The sequence below is a fragment of the Platalea leucorodia genome, assembly GCF_965183815.1.
Source record: "Platalea leucorodia genome assembly, chromosome: 11".
NCBI classification, from domain to species: domain Eukaryota; kingdom Metazoa; phylum Chordata; class Aves; order Pelecaniformes; family Threskiornithidae; genus Platalea; species Platalea leucorodia.
In genome coordinates, this window is record NC_138833.1 from 24,288,106 (window position 1) to 24,305,350 (window position 17,245).

The 17,245-nt window shown below is 45.0% G+C and overlaps 1 protein-coding gene across 1 annotated transcript in view; it reads left to right on the forward strand.

Moving 5' to 3' along the window:
* Positions 1 to 4,731: 4,731 nt before the first annotated feature.
* HTR4 (5-hydroxytryptamine receptor 4) overlaps positions 4,732 to 17,245 on the forward strand; it is a 97,389-nt gene continuing 84,875 nt past the window's right edge. Inside the window, exon 1 of the mRNA XM_082324288.1 lies at positions 4,732 to 4,803. Within this exon, the coding sequence (XP_082180414.1) occupies positions 4,778 to 4,803 (26 nt within the window). The 5' untranslated portion in view covers positions 4,732 to 4,777. The remainder of the gene's footprint in view (positions 4,804 to 17,245) is intronic.

Here is a 17,245-nt window from a genome sequence, read left to right on the forward strand (position 1 = left end):
TTGACATACAAACTCACTGAAAAGTTTTTCTTCCATTTTACGGGAGTTATCAAAATTAATTTTGTGCTGACACCTGAAAGAGTGAAACCATTTCACTTCACTGCCTGAATTTAGCCCCTCATAGTAACCAGAGTCCTTAAGTAGATTAATGGGGTGAGCTTTTCATTGCAGTCCCTGGTACCAAATCTGAAGAGAAGACATACAAGAAGACTCATTTTGAGACGTATCTGGGGTGCAGAGGCTCAGCCTGACTCTCCTGTCTGGCCAGCAGAGCAGACCCATGTCTGAGCAGGAGCCTGTGCTAGAAGCTGGGAACCAGATTTTTATGAGAAGCCAGACCTGGAGCCCCATTCGGGTTCCCTGGCAGGTTGTAAGTGGGGCTGCTCTCAGCAAGCCCAGGAGGGAGAGGCTCTGGAGCCCAGGAGAGGAAGACCATGGGTTTGCAGGACCGTTGCCCTCAGCCTATGCTGTAGAGCAGGGACTGCTCATGAGCTGTTGGAAGCTGGACGTTCACGTTCAGGAAAATACGACCTGACTGCAGTGATGTGCGTGGTTCTGTGTGCCTGTAATCACCATCATGCACAACAGCAGAGAAGCTCTTCTGTGCTGAAGGGAATATATATCTATATATCTATATATAGATATATATAATCTATATATATAATGTCACATATATATACATATATATATATATATGATGGGCTGGATGGTGTAAGAGTTGAGTTAGGAGGTCAGTGTTATCTTTCAGAGACAGAGAACAGCTTCCTAATTGAGTATGAGTAATCACTTTAATAACAAAGAACAGCACCAGGCCCTCTGTGTGAGCCAGATATGTTTACAGAATAACTTGTTGAGTTTTTTTTTATGACATGGTATTGACGTCATTTTTCTTTCTTTGTTGGGACTCCAGCGACTACAAGTCTAACCACTGCGGTGTCATGGGGAGAGGCAAAAGGGAAGGAAGGTCTAATTTTAAAATGTGTTACGGAAAAGCTGACAAAAGCTAAATAATGTCATTGGTTTAGTGTCCTTTCATTATATGCTTCATCATATGGGGAAAGACGAAAGTACTAACAGCCCTTAAAACACTGCAGGTCTCCTGCACAGTGGTGGGAAGTTTCCAATCCTGGAGGGCCGTAGAGTGTGATGCTTTAAATGCATTGCGCGTTCAGACCCAAATGTTGCTTGTTTCTATATTTGTGGGGAAAAAGATAACATGTTTATGGGGAAAAAATGTTCTCAGGGCTGCAGAGCTTAGGAATATGTAAAGAATTATAAGAAAAAATAAATTGTATGTGAGGTGCAATATAAGAAATGTGGTTGCTGGCTGTCATACAGTGTATGGGATGGCTGCCAGCAACACACCTAACAGCACAGTGAGATGTAGCCGGGTGTTTGTATAGAGAATTCCGAGTTTTATCAAAATCCTTAAAACCTTCTTTTTTTTCCTATTATGTACCAAAAATGTTATTTCTACTGTATAAATAAACACAAAAGTGAAGAAAATACTAATGAAAACAAAAAAGTTTTCCTGTGTTTTTAAATGTGTCACACTTGCTGGGACTGAAGGACCAGTAATGCTGGTGCCTGCGCAGAAAAGTACATGTTGATGAATAGGTAAGACAACAATTCTGATTGTACTGAAATTGTGAGTTTTGCTGGTTTTAGAAAGTTTCCCAAGGTACCTCTTAAACCCCGAAACCAAAGGGAGCATGAGGGACTGGGGTAGTGCAGATAGGTGACATTTTTTCTGTCTTCTCTTTCTCCTACCCTCCGCTCCTGCTGGCACACACGCGCGCGCACACACACACACACACACGTTTCCTTTGTAACAGGCATGAACTGCAGCAAAGCAGTTTCATAACTTCCCACTGTAGCTATAAGTACTAAAGCTTCTTCTCTTCTGCGTAGCAAAGGAACAATTTCCTCTGAATCAGTGTCAACAAAATTTGACCGGATTTTCCTTGTGGCATATCTGTGCTGTCTCAACACTAAGATCAGTTTAATATCTATATCTTACGTCCAGGGGCTGCTTCTGCCGTGCTCTGAATCCTCTTGGTGGGGTTCAGTCAACCTCTTTGTGCCTCCAAGGTAAACGGAGATGACAACTTGCTTTTGAAAGGTGCTGTGAGGCAGAATTAACCAGTGCTCACAAACTGTGCTGGCAGGCAGAGGAGATGGGTCAAGATCTCGTGTGCTTTGACTGCAGTTTATAGAGTGTTCTCTGGTTCATATTTATCCTTTTTGAAATGACAGGACAGGGAAGATTGCATTTCTGTCCCCATTGAAACAAAGCACCGTTTCAGACCTACTCTGATGTATTTGCATCTGAATTAACTGAAATTAATTTAACCTATATGCCAAACGAATGACTCGAAGTAAGTGGTTGCTTAAACCTTGCTGGAGATTTATTAATTAGGTTTCTCTTTGTCCGTTTGAGCTCAGAGACTATTGTTTCTGTTTTTACATCCCCAAGACCGTCTTCCAGGATGTTCTTCCTGCATCTTTGACGGGCAGCTGTCTCGGCAGCTTGCGAGGCATTTTGTTCTATGGAAGAACTCCAGAGCAGGAGCACAGGAGAGCTTCCCTCCCTCCCCCCAGTCAAAGCTGGAGGTCAGGTCTTAGGGACACAGAGGTGACTTGATCAGAAACTCTAGACCTCTCGCCCTTATATTTGCAAAATGCCGCAGTAGTCCTTAAGTCACCAAATTCCAGAGTGCCCTTAGAAACACCAGTTGAAGGCTTAAGCTGTAAATAGTGGCCAAATTCTGGAGGTTTCCACCCTCGGATAAAAACACCCTTTTGCCTTGAGTAAGTTTTGCTTGCAAAACTATGTATAGTCTATACCTACTGAAGTACTAATTCTGGTAAACACTGAACCAGGCCTGGATAGTGGGTGTTCATTTGCAGTGCAAACCTGGCATCGCATCTAGGAAGCCTGAGTCAGTACTATTAAATCTTTTCTTTGAAGCCAAGTAACCATAATGGCATTATTTGCATTTGAGTTATCACTAATAGCGCTATGGTGTGGCATTATCCTTGGCTCTCTACAGATATAACACAAGGGGCAATCAGAAACTTATCATATTTTTTTCTGCTGGATTAACAGCAGCAAATACACAAACTCTTTGTTAAGATGGTGCATTCATTTCTTTGGAGTCATGATGGAGTTTTGATAGAATCAAAAAATCCCATTAATATTTATATCACTTAGTGTTACTGGAAGTAAGTACATTTATTTTAACTTGATCTGCAAATCATTTAGTTCTTTGTAATTACAGTACTGCTATTAAGTATTCATAAGGCTGTACAGTATCGTGTCACAGGAAATTTAATTTTATATTTTAAATTTAATATTTTAATTTAGTGGTAAGTCAATGTTTTAATTTTGTGTAAAAACAGAAACTAATTTACCAAGCATTCTTGCTTGTGTTTTCCCAGCCAGGTTCTGCAAATCTTCTTCAGTTGATTGTATTTAAAATACTTTTCTGTAGCTTTGAAAGTTTGGAAGTTACCATGAAAAGCCTTAGGTCCACGGCAGCTTACATGTATGCATGCTGTCGCATGTGAGTTTGAATGTAAGCATAGGCTGGAAGAGGTCACTTATATCACAGTGCTCAGCTCCTCGGTGTCACCAGAATTGCAACATAAACTTCGTAAAAAGTTGGTCTTGGAGAACAAGTCTCAAGAACGGTACCTGTATTAGTAATTTATGTTGCTTGCATTTATTTCTAGAAATAAGACTATTTCCGCTGTGAGAGTCTTTGACAAAATATATAGCTGGATTTCTCTGAGGTCATTGGGGGTTCCACTTGCAGAAGGACAGGGCAGATTGACCCAGGGTATTTTTGTGTGTGCCCGTTTCCACACCAGAACTCACTGGGTACAGCATGGTATGCTCTGCGTACTGGTGTAATGCTCTGGGTTCGTGTCTTTTGAAATTATTTCCCTACTAACTCATTTGTGGTAATTAGAGGGAAGGAGCTGTTAGCATTTGAGGAGACACTACACAGAATGGGATTTTTCAACAAGTGACACGAGATGTCTGCAGAGGACGGTGACAGGTACAGTCTTGGATGTGATCTGTATCCCGTGCATTGTTTCTTATGACTTCTGCCTATGCAGCTTCTCGCCCCTATGGAAACTGAATATTTGGCCAGAAGAGCATTTTCTCTGTGCCAGTGCAGCAGTCCTTACAGTATTTTACTACCTTGCTGCTGTTGAAACAATCCTCTGGGAATCTAAATCCAAGAAGTCCCCAGGAGAAGAGATGATCACGGAGTGTATTAAAGGTTGATCTTAGTTTCCAGGTGAACACCTGACTTCGCTCATAAAATGGGGAATTTTTTTGTTATTTTCGGTAGAGCCAGTGTTCCCCTGGGACCTTGAAGCCCTCTGTTAGTCCGAGGTTATGCATGAATGGGTGGTGTACACACAACCACAAAGGGTTATCTATCACTTGAGCTTTGTTTCGTGCCTCCAGGCATGCACTTTAGTGTTGTGGGATACAAATACGTCAGGGTAGATAACAGAAAATTATGTTATGACAGCTCTATGCAATAGTATGACTTCATCTTGACATGTCTACGTAACTTCTGTTTTCAAGAGAAGACAAGCCGGAGGGGCAAAATGCAGCATATGGGTGTCTTCACTGGGGTAAATGTGCGTCTGTGAAAGATCCTGTAACTTATGACTGTCCTTTCTAACTCTCTCCACTGCAGGACGAGGTCTCTTCTATGGACATTGAACTCCCAGCTACCTATGCCTATTGCCTGTGATGGAAGAACTTGATGTTAATGTGAGGTAGGATAAACTACACGGCTCCTCCTATACTGTGTCTTATCCAGCTGGTGAGCTGCAGGGCGGCAGCAGCCACACGGTGTGTTTGCAAAGTAGATAAAGGTTTGCCTGTAGATAAAGGTTTCTGCTCATGCAGCAATGTCTGGTTTGGGGTTTCCTGGACCTTCTGTGAGGGTGTAGTGTCGCCCTGTTATTTGTGTAAATGTCGGATGTGGCGTAGCCAAGTCAAGGACTTCCTTGCAGTAGGATGGATAGGGCCCCATCAAAGACCAGGCACAAGCCTATCTGTGCCTGCTGGAAGTCTGATCCTAGGTTTTTTTCTTTTTGGTGCAATGGTCTGAAAACTTAGCACCTCATCTCTGCTGCTTTATACTGGGGCAAGCAAGAAACTGACATTTCTGAAGTCATTTCAAACCCCTGGGCACACTACTGGTATCAGTGAGAGACAAATTTCAGTATGGATCATTTTGATCCTGGAAGTGTGATGCCAACAGAAATTGTTCAAAAAGGCTGGAGATCCTGTTTGCAGCTGTCCCCAGGACACAGGGCTGGCATTGGCTCTGCCATTCTCCCTCAGGTGTGATCTGCAGGGTCTTTCTGTAGGACTAGGATTTGTCCCTTTTGTTTCTTGGCCTTTTGGCTGGCCAGGCTGCTGGTGATGCTGAACTGTGTGGGGAGCTGAACTGAGACCCACCAAACCCACTTCACACAAGGACATCAAACTTCTGACCAGGCCGATGTTGCTGGCCCAGGCACAGGAGGAAGCTGTATTCCAGTTGCAATAAAAGGGTGTGTGTTTCCACAAAGAGTTTTCTTAAAATCCACTCTGAGTATCTTTTTGATGTCTCGGGTTTTTATTTCAGGGAGTAATTCTTCACCCTTCCCCTACCTGGACACTCAAGTGGCAAGTACGTGGGGAAATGTCTTAGAGGAAATTGCTCTGACAGAGACAGATCAAATGTATGTACGCTGGTCTTCCGGGAAACCTTTCCCTAAGGAGTTACTGAACAGAGATCAGGAGGAAACGCAGTACAGAAGACGGGGGAACAGGGTCTTAGAGCTCAAAGGGGATCCTGTTGTGCCATCCTGTCCTCACAGCTTTGTAGCTCTTGTGCTTTCAGGTTGGGATGTGCCCCTGTGCAAGCCACAATCCACTCTCTCCAGTTGCATGCACAGAGCAAGATAATACATTCAAAGGCAATTTCTGTTCTTAATGAGCCTTCTCAAAGTGCTATATTATCAGAGAGAACATCTCTGGTCTTTGTTCACCTACTCAAGTGTCGGGAAAGTCACCGGCAACTCCAGGTTGCTGCTTTGATACACGCTTAGCAGGTCGCATTTATAACCTAGTAATCAATGCTGAGGAGTAATGTGTTTTGCTTAATGAAATTTGTATTGCCTTTTTAATACCAGAAGTGTAGTTAAATGTGTAGGCTACTGCTGTTTCTCTGTAACGGGAATTAAGGTGCTGACACCAGGCAATTTTCCCTATAATCTTTTCCTTCCTCTAAAGACACTAGGAAAAAATCTTCTATTTCTCACTATGGTGGAAAAAATTCCCCACTATGCTTTTCAACATTCGTACAAGGAAAATCTCTCAGTTCATAAACACCGAGGGGCACAGAGAAACTGGCTCAGTGAGTGCCTGAACCACAAGTGCCTGGGGGCAGGGAGGCTATACAGGGAGGGAAGTGTGACATATTTATCTTACCCATATATTTTTTTCAGTAATGTGCTGTTTGCCACTGGTGGAGACAGACACTGAGTAGGTCTGACCAAGCATGGATGTTTTGAAGTGATCTACTGGAGTTTTGTAGTTCACTATTTATAGGAACCAACAGATCATGATCTGGTTCTTCCTATTTTTGAATTTTACTATAATTCAAATTAGCCCTAATCTTGGTCCAAAAAACCCCAGCCAAAACCCTACCCTTCCCCCAACCCCCCAAAACCAAACCCAAATAAAACTGACTCCTATCAGAATTAGGCTTTCTCTTTCTACTTGTGATACTTTCCAATATATGATGTAGCCTGAATGCAATGAGAAGTGCTTGGGAGGAAGGGGCTTTGGGTGCTCAGGGGGTGTCGGAGCGTGGGCAGAGCTGGGGGGGTCTCCTTCGGTCAGCTTGCTGCGGAAAAAGCCCATTGCACAGTCCTGTGGAAAGGCTTTTTGGAAGGAGTCCCTCAAGAGACTGCTTTCTCCTGGAGACTTTAGTGTGGCCGGCTGGTTTGGTCTGACCCTGGCAGGGCAGTGGAAGGATCTCTAAGGGGAAAATTCTCATTTAGTGAATTATTTCATCTGACTTCCTATTTAGATGTTAAAAGAGGCAACACAAGGTATTCCTGGGGATCTGATGAATGAAAATCCATGGGAATTTGAAAGGTCTCCTGAATCCATGTTGATTCACCGTTCCCCAGCTGTTCTGATCAAACACTGTGGTCAGATCTCACTTCGTTATGCTTCAGGAATGATTTTATTCTTTTCCTAGGGGCTCTTTCTGAGCTGGACTAAGGCAGTCCTTCATTTTGTGTGATTGGTTGCATAAACAGACTTTGTGGTATGCACATGATTTTATTTTGACTCCACACTTTCCTAAACCATGCATTTTTGGTTTTGAGAGCTTTGCTTGTCAGCTACCAGTAAGTAGCTAATGTTTCTCCTTTATCTGCCCTGATTTCAGCTTTTTTTGCTGAGATGTGAAATACTGAATGTTTTCTGTCGAAGCCAGGGGATCCATGTGTTGTGTTCCAGAGCTGCACGTGGTGAGCCTGAGAGGTGGGAGCTGTTGGGTCCCCCCTCCCCATCCCTGCGGTGCTCAGGGATGCTCCAGTCGGAAGTCAGCACGAGAAGGGGAGCAAAGCTTTGGGAAATGGGAGATGCTTTGACAACATGGGGACAACAGCGGGATGGGAGGAGAGAGGGACAGGTTGACTTTGTTTAGAGCTGAGCCCTGTGGAAACAGCGTGTTGCTCTTTGGTTCAGAGCACCAAGTGCCGCAGTTGTCCTGCTCCAGCCAGCTGGGATGGCTGTGTGTGCAGGGCTCCTACCCTCGACAGGTTTTGACCAAGTGCCCCAGAGGCTGCCAGGTGATGAGCAGCTTTACATCTTCGTAGCTACCTGAAGCACTGCAGGCAGATTCAACTGTACAAATGTGTAAATGTGGTTTGTTTTTTTTTTTTCTGTGGAAAAAATTGATTATGAATTTTACAAAGGCTGCAGTGTGAGGTTAGAGAGACATTCCTGGAAAGTTTACACAGTCTGCTTTGGGACTTGTATTTGTCACAGCCGAGGGGGGTGGCAGACCTCATTTTCTCTAATTCTAGCGTAGAAAAATAAATGACCTCACAAGTATTTCTGATTTATATTTAATAGAATTTTTTAATTTTGTGTGACTTGGTGATTGTTATTGAACACATTTATTATAGGCAGTAGGTTAATGAGATACTGTCAAGTGGTTTGGAATGAAAACTCAAACCCTTGAATTGGTTAGAGTACGGAGAAAAAAAGCTGTTCCCTTTATTCTCTTCATTTCCAACAACTTTATAAAAATATTAGTTGGGCACACCACAAACAAGAGTACAGCAGTCCTTCCCACTGACTCGCGGTAGCACAGCAGGCATGTAGTGAACCATAGGTGTTTGCTGCTGATGCCCTCCGGCCAAAGGGCAGGAGCTCCTGCAAATGCCTTCACTGCTACCCTCAGTGGCACAAACCTCTCCCTCCATCTGAAGGTTGTGATGTACCACTTTGAATCTCCTGTTTGGAGCCAGAGCTGGTGCAAGGGTTTTAGCAAGCAGGCTGCTGCCCTGCCGGCTCGTGACAAGGTGTTCGCCCATGGTTCTTGTAAATTTGTACAAACCTTCAAAACACATTTGCACTTCTCTTTTTCAGTTTTTCTGGGTTTGGTGCATTAGACAATTTCACTTTCATACTAACACGATGATTTTGACAGCCTTGGAGAAAGTGGAAAAAGGCTGAATCCCTTTGGGCACAAAAGGAAAATACGCAGAGAGATGGCTTTGCTACAGTTTGTTTTACTGTGCCTATGCTTGCATTTCGATGCAGAACAGCAGTAAGGTCATCCCCTGGTCATCCCCACACGTGGTGTATCAGTTCAGATCACATAGCACTTAGCAAGGGAAATTGTGAATTACATTTCTCTTGGAAGACATTAAACCCACAGTTCTGCACCACGTACTCTGCAGTTCACAACGAGGACTAAAGGTTTTGAAGCATGGCTGAAACCATGCAGCTTCCACATTCAGGTGTGGTGGGGACATTCAGGCAGGGAGACTGGGCTAAATCTGATCCAAAATATCCCCCCATGTCCTGCATAGAGTGGAGATGTAGGGGCCACAGGTCCAACTGCTTTGATCTGCTCCCATTGCACCGAATTACCAGCTAAAATAGACACAGTTTGTGTGTACAGAAGTCACCTGGGAGTCCACGGACTCTTGTTTTTCTGTGTGCAAACTAGGCAGTTGGCTCTTACAGAGCAGGGGTAGGTACCTAATAACTCTGCCCATGAAAACTGTGAGAGGAGCTTCCGTGAACCAAGAATGTCACCTGCAGACCTCGCTGAGCAATCTGGAGAGGCCTGAACAGGGAGGACTCTGCTTCTCTTGGCTACTTGCCAGCGTAGGTTGCAAATGTGCCATGCACAGGGGGTGAGCAATGGCCTTATTAAAGGCTATTAAAGCCTTACTAGACCTTTAGTAAGACTTTCATCATCTCACTACAGAGTATTCCCTGTAGCGAGGAATGTAGTAGTAAAGCTTCCTGTTGGCATGCCAGTCCCTCCTTATCTTGTAGCAGCTAAATCTGACTCCTTTACATTGCTGGGAGCACAGGTGACTCAAATCTATGCCAGTTCTGAATGGCGTGGTTGGTCATTCTTGTGCATTTTCCCTTCTTTGAGCTCCAGTACTCATCATTCATTCATTCATCCCATTCCTATGGGTGCTGCATGACAAGCCTAGCATTTCTAGCTCCTGGGCTGCCTCAATTTTAGCTGACCAGGCACCACAGGGGACTCTTCATGATGCAGCTCTGCAAATCTCCCACCACCCTAGAGCTGCAGGGTCCTGAAATGCTTTATTCAGTTAATTGCATGGAGATGCTCTGCTGGCAGTTTGAAAACCATTGGCTCAAGCTTTTTGAAAGAACTTTTGGTACCCGCAGGCTTTGGTGTGGTTTACAACAGTGCAACAGGTAGGGAAATTGTAGTTACTAATGAGAGGCAATCTGAACATTTCTCAAAAGCTGCAAACTGATTTTCATGTGCTGGCTGATGTTTCTATTGGGCAAGCACCCTACTATTGCATGCTAAATATTGACCACACAATTGTGTTTCAGGCAGCTTTTTAAATATTTGTTAGCATTTTAACCCAAGAGGCTGTGCTCTGAGCTTTGAGAACTAGGTTGTTTTCCAGTTCTCACACCAAACTCTTTGTAGGTCCTTGGGCAAATCTTCAAGACTGATTGATTCTCCCCAGTGTGACAACTGGAGTCCTATACAAGCTCCAGCACTATCAGCCCTTGTGGCTTTTCAAGTCCATAGCTGATAGGGGAGAAGTGGAAGAGCAGCTACCTGGCATTTACAGCCAGGACTGGGTGAGCAGAGCTGTGGTTCTGCTGGCCGGAGCTCTTCTCATGCTCTTGGGCAACAAGGAGAAACCTCTGCTATTTGAATGGGTGTTTCTGAGTGTGGTCAGAGCTGTTCTGTGTACTTCACACTGTATAAAGGTTTCTTGCTTCCTCAGGTGTTGGGGAGAGGCTGTTATGCTCTTGAGAAATAAGCTTTTGAAAAAAAAATTGCAGAACGTTCGGTGCAAGTAAGTAGCGTTTATATAAGCCTTTTAATTGTAGCTGTTGGTGAAGGCAGACTTCCTTTGCTAAATCAACTATGGAGAAGCGATGTATTATTTGACTTTGTCACAACAGTAATTGCTTTTTATTTTTAAGCTGAGCCCCCAAAACAGCTGAATTTTAGATTGATGTTAATTGCTTCCAAACTTGGCTTTATCAGCTTTAGTTTTCTCAGTTTGTTGCTGAAGGTATTTTTGTGGCTTGAAGTACTCCAAAAAAACGCAGAGCCCTCCAGCATTACTGTGTGGGGTTCATTAATCTTGTCTTGACTTTGAGAAATGAGAAGCAAGGTGAGGGAACAAGGAATCAAATTGGCTGAATTAGTTGTGTTTGTTTGGAAGCAAAGCAAAGATTCCATTATTTAACCCAGCTGCGGTTCCCAAAGTCCTCATATAGAGGCATAGTGAACATTATTTCTGACAACAGGCTGTCTTGCTGATATGCCCTCTTGAGTCAAGTTGTATGTTTGAGTGAGTCCCAAATCTGGACCCCCGCTGCGTTGGCCCAAGAGGCTACTTTCTCCATGGACCGCAAGAAACAGTGCTGTTGATGGATGGCTCTAAGACAGGTTCGTTACCTAAAGCAGGTACACTGGCAGGATGGCTGACTGCAGAAAGAGGCAGAGAAGGTCTTAGGTCTCCTCTCCCCATCCAAACCTGGGGGGAAGCAGGAGCAATAGTCAGTAGTGGGAGAGAGAGGCACTCAAAGAGCTCCGTCCCTGAAGCCCCAGAAGTAGCTAAGGGGTGTCTTAGGAGAGGAGTCAGTGTGTGCCCTTGGTCCCTGTGCTCCCCTTGCTTAGGACACTGGCAGCCAGCAGTGAGGACTGAGGGGGCCAAGAACTGAGCTGGGAGGTAGAAAACTGGGCTGAAAGCAGAGGTGGTGGTGGGAGGGCGTGCTGAGTGGTTGGAACAAAATAAGCATCTGATTTAATGACCCTAAGCATAGAAAACAGAAGGAAAGAGCTTGTGTACTCTGAGCGCCCTGACAGTGGGAATTTGTGGCAAGCAAATGGCTTAAGATTCCTTCAACAGGTTGCAATGTAAGTGTTTATTCTTATATATACACAAGCTCTTTTCAAAACCTCTCCAGCTTCTACACTTCGAGTCATTAAATCATTGTTTATCTCAACTTCTTTGATCACATTTCTGTTTAGGTGAGAAATACCAGGCTAGAATGTCACTTAACAGGCCAGAATCAGCCTAGAGCACTCTTCCTTTCCTAGTCCCCTTTCTAAGGGAAGATCAGCTCTAATCCTCCTGTAATACCTGCAGCATCCATCCAGAAAGGTATTTGCTCACGCATTTCTGTGGAGACAGACATACTGATTGAGAAGATTTTTCTACAGAGCCCTGTCTTCTCCGCCTGTGTCCCCCAGGCAGGAATGGTGTAGCGATCAGGATCACGTAGATGAGAGCTGAGTGTTTCTATCCTGTGATATTCGAGTCGTATAATGTCCTGTTCTGCTTGCTGAGCTGATGTGGATGAGTGCGTTTTCTCCTGAGGCTAATGACAGGCAGAACACACAGTGCCAGAAAAGGGCGAAGTAAAACCCTACAGATTCCTTATGAGGCAAAACTTAACAGTATTGATTTACATCAGCTGTAGATAAGACCATATAGAAGTTACGCTGTTGAACAAAATGAACCCTTTTATAAGTAGCCATGTGAAAGATGGCCGATTGCTGGGTTTGTAGAGTTTAGCCTCTGCATGCCTGGGGGTGCTGGGGTGATGGGCACAGCAGGGGCGCCTAGGAAGGAGTCCACAAGCTGGGAGCACTAAAACGCGTGGGGCATTTCTGAATCTGCAGCCATAGACTTTGCAGAGCATTTCCCATCTGCCAACACCAGGTGCAAGAAGAGGGGTGAAGCAGGAGGGCACAGGGAAGCAAGGCATGGTGCAGAGGTTCACTTCCATATTTTTGTGCTACCAACCAAAAACCTTGGGTAGCCAAAAAAGCCTTGCAAAAGAAGTTCTCTCTGCTGAATGCTCCCTAGGCACTGCTCAGCAGGAGCGATAGCTGTTATCAGCCTGGGTACTTTTCGTATTCAACTTTTTTCTCGGTTTCTAGGGGAACACTTTATAGCACTATATTTATCGGAACGTCTTTCCAAACACCTCCACCAACACTTAATTAATGGAATTTTTAAGCCTGGCTCCAGGTTCTGCAAATTAATAGTGTGCTCCCGTATGGCAGCTGTGGAGCAAGCGAGACATATATACTCTCTGAAATAAGTTAGCGGGTGCAGAGGCAGAGGGGCAGCTCCGCCATTTGTCTGCATGTGCTGAGCCCCCCCAGGGAGGTACGGCTGTCATGCACTTCTGCGATGTTTCACTCTGCTTTTATTAGTGTGCCCTGAGGAATCTGTGCAGATGAAAATGCCCTTGACAAAGAGCTGGGCCATAAAAATTAACTTTTTGGTGTCTTTCAGCACGTCCATTCTTTAGCTTCACTGTCTCTGCACAGAGTGGCAGCTGGTGAAGATCTGGAAGAGGCTGTGGAAGGCTGTTAAAACAGTCCCAAAGCCTGGGATATCCTGGGGCAGACCTGGCTCTAGGGCTTGGCAAAAATGGGCAGCTGGCCTAGAAAGCAGCAGATTGTCCAGAGCCAGAAAATGGGCTGGACCTTGTTGCCAGCTTTTGCCCACGCTGGCTGCCTGGAAGGGCAAGGCTGGCAGCTGCGGTGCCAAGGGCTCTCCAGGACACCCTCCTTGACTTTTCAGGGCCGATGCTCAGCATTAGGCTGGCAAAATTCAGTTTGTCTCCATGTTTGGGATTTCTTGAGCCAGCCATGTTCAGAGGTTGTGGGTAAGGAAGCTGGGAGGGGGTATTAGGGTGTCTGGAGAGACAGGACTGCTGCAAAACTGGAGTTGTGCAGGAGACATGAGACCAGACTAGCTGTGTAAGGGTTAATGGGCACTGTGAGTCATATTGACAGAGCAGTGTTTCCTTATAGAACAGACATGGTGTTGTATCTCAGAACCAAAGGGTATTGGCTGTAGGTGGAAATCTAATGGCTTTTGCTCTCCCCTCAGTGAGTTAAAATTCCATGTGTTGCTTTTGGAGAAGTGCAGAAAGACAGTCATGGGGTCCTGGGTAGACATCTCTTCTGGTAATGCTGTCTTGGGAATAGGGCTGCGATGCTGAGAGCTGCGGTGAGCTGTTACCTACTCCAGATCCTGCTGCAATAGTGTGTGCAATTGCAGAATGAGCCATTCACTGCTTGGGAAAGAGCATTTCTACTATCTCAGATATGAAAGATGCCACAGCAAAACATTTTGTGCTATTTGCCATGTGTCCAGGACCTGCTATCAGGTAGTATACGTGACTGTTGATAGACTATTACCCTGGAGCAGAGTGCATCTATGATGCAGATAAGAAGTGTGCTCCTCTTCTTACCTACTGTTACCTACCTCACTGTTCATTTTGCCCTTACTGTACTGTGGCAAGGAATCACCAACGACATGACTCCCTGGTCTGGCAAATGGTCAGAGGTCTGAACCTCAGTTGCTGGCTGAACTTACTGGCTTGCCCCATCTGTTAGCCGAGGACTTGCCATCACGTGTCCTCTGAGCAGCAGTCTCTGCCTCCCAAAGTCAGAACACTAAGTAAAAGTGCCTGTTGTCTGAACACAAGCTTTGCCATCTGATGCACAGGAACCCTGTGGAGACTAAGCTTTCAGGGAGTCTTTGGCTGTTTGGGGGTGAATCCATTGTAGGGCAGGTTAATTAAAAAAAAAAAAAAAGGCAAAAAGAGAAACCCCAACTTGAGGCATGGACAAAGTGCCATTAGTGGTGTGAACTGCTGGGCTGACGTTTGCAAGAGGACTTCCAAAGAGGCAATTTCAGCTCTTGTGCTTGTATACCTCAATACAAACCAGGTAACCGGAGGCCAAACTACTCTACCTTTAAGCACATGCGTAGGAGGTAGAGAGGTGAAGGGTCTGCCTGTTGCAGGTGACTTTTTGCAGTTGATGCAGTTTCTGCTCTCTGTTGAATCGTTGGAAGCTTAGTATGGCCTTATGCAACTCAGGTCCTTCCTGGAATATCATGCCTGGACTGCAGGGGGGTTTGATCTCACACTTGCCAGATGCCCCTCTATTTCTCACATTTGAGGAACAGTAAATCTGGAAACTTTTAAAAAAAAAAAAAAAAAATCCTTGCAGAAAAAAGCATTAGAAACAGAATGTCAACGTTGGAGAGGGCTACTGGGGACAGAAACCGGGTTTCTGGCTCTGTGCTGTTATACCTGTGATAAATGGACCAGCAGCTGACCTTTCGACTGCACATTGGCATTGCTGTAAGCTCAGAGAGGAGTGAAGGAGAAAGAAAAGAGCTCTGCTTGCTGCTAGTGAGGGATGGGATGGGGGTGAGCAGGATGCTGTTAAGTATCTGGCTATCCATCTGCTGATGGGTCAGAGGGGAACAGAGAGAGTGAATCGAGCAGGGCCTTTCCCTTCCTGGGGCATGTGAGCTCATGCCTACATGAGAGCAGAGGAAACGCGTCATGGCTGTTTGAGGTCATATCTGTCTCCTGTCACCCCTCCCTAGGTTGGGCACTTGTCGCATAGCTCATCTCTAACTGTGGCTCTGTGTGTAAGCACAGAGTATTTCTACCTAACAGTAGGCACAGACATTTTCCTTGCTTTTCCAATGCCCCCAAAGCTTTAATGCACCCAGTATCTGCTTGTTTATTTGTTATGTGACTTTCCCAGTCCAAGCACCCTCCCTGTGGGAATACTGGGTCACTGCTCCAGCAGGGTACCAGATAGAGGTAAAAGCAGACTCCAGTGGTTATAGTGCTGGGCAAGAGCATGTCCTGATGGCTCCGAGTTCTTTTAAAAGAAGTCAGTTCCAGATGTCCAGTGTATGTAAACAGTTTACTTCACTTAGTCCCCAGTTCCTTAGCCTAATCTGGAAAATCACCCGAGCTCCCAGTTGGCTCCTAGAGCTCAGATTTTTTTTTTTTCCATCTCTGTATCTCCAGAGTTATATCTATTGGCATTTAAGTTCTGTTCAACTATGCCTTAAAGGCCAGGACCTGAAAATACAAAGTCTACTTGTTTCCAAAGCCTCCTTTCCACAGTCAGACCATAGGGCTGTGGTGATGGGCCAGCTCATTGCTCACTGTCAGTAGACTAGTCTGGAGACCTGTCCAGGGCTTGCTTTTCTCATTAACTTCCTGAGAGCTCTGAGGATTTATCTGAGAACAGGCTGTTGTGTACTCAACAGGGAGTGTAGTAGGAGAATAAATAAATCCAACAAAAGAAGGTAGGCAGGAAGGACCTGGTTCATGTCAATGTAGTCAGGAAGTTCTCAGGACCGAGCGCTGAGTGGTGAGGAAGCTGCCCAAGAGCTGTGACATGTTTCTGAGCAGAGTCAACCAGGGGCTCGGGTATTTGGAGGACTAGGGCAAGTAGAGGATGTCACAGGAGTCCAGACAGATTTTGAGGTACTCTGTGGAAAGGAGACGGTGGGAGGCACGAGCCATTCCCTTTGCAGCCTCTGCCAGAGAAGCTTCTTTGGGGCTTGTGCATTAAGATACGAACCTTCTCTTCACTGGTAGACATCCCTGGAAAATTAATAGACTGCCTTACTACTTTAGGAATTAAACTGCTTTTGTGGTATTTTGGGTCATGCTGGAGTGAAAGAATGCATTTTTTTTTTTTTCTCCATTCCCAAGCAGCTGGAGTAGATTTGGTCCCATTACTGCCATTGTTTGCAATTTCCATTTTTATGGGCCATAATGGGGATGTGATTCTCAGGCAGAGCTGGCAGCTACAATGAAACATGGGGGTTTTATTTCTTGCAATTCTGCTACTGTTCAGTATGCTTTCCTGAGCCCAGCAGATCTGGGTCTAGTCCAATGCAGGCACCTAGTGTTTTTATATTGCTTACACTTTTCCCTGTAAGCCACGCTCAAAGCCCTTGTTGATGCTGTCTCCTTGCAGCAACATGAGGATCTGTTTAGAATTACTCTTGGTAACATGCTGTAAAACGGAAGTTTTCACTGGAGCTCAAAGCTGTGAACTGATTTAGCTAACAGTGTCCCTCACATGAAATTTAAGTGCTCTGTTCTTGAATCAAGGACTTTCCATGTCTTTGCTTAGAAAGGACACCTATCTGGAGCCTAAATACAAGAGTGAGGTTCATACAAAATGAACTGATGAACACGTACTCTGGGGGTGGAAGGTTTCTGGCTGCCACCTCTGGAATTAGCTTTACCAAACTCTGGTCTCTATGGTAAAAGCTCAAATTGAGGTAGCAGAGTTGGAAATGCATGACATCTCAAAGATGACTTTTATCCCGCTTGACTGATGTGTTTTGTGTCAGGGTACAGTGAACTGGTTAGGCAGTTCAGAAATTGTGGCACTGGAAAAGGGACTAAGGAGAAACATCATTCCCTGGGGACACAAAGCAATCACTCAGTCAGATACTTCAAGGGGCACACACCTTGGGAGCCGAACAGATGAACTCCACCATGCTGTGCCTTAAAAAAACTCATTGGGACATACAGTCCTATGGTGTCTTCAAAAAACAAGAGAAAGTACCTCCTGCTATTGTCTGGTAATGAACGAGC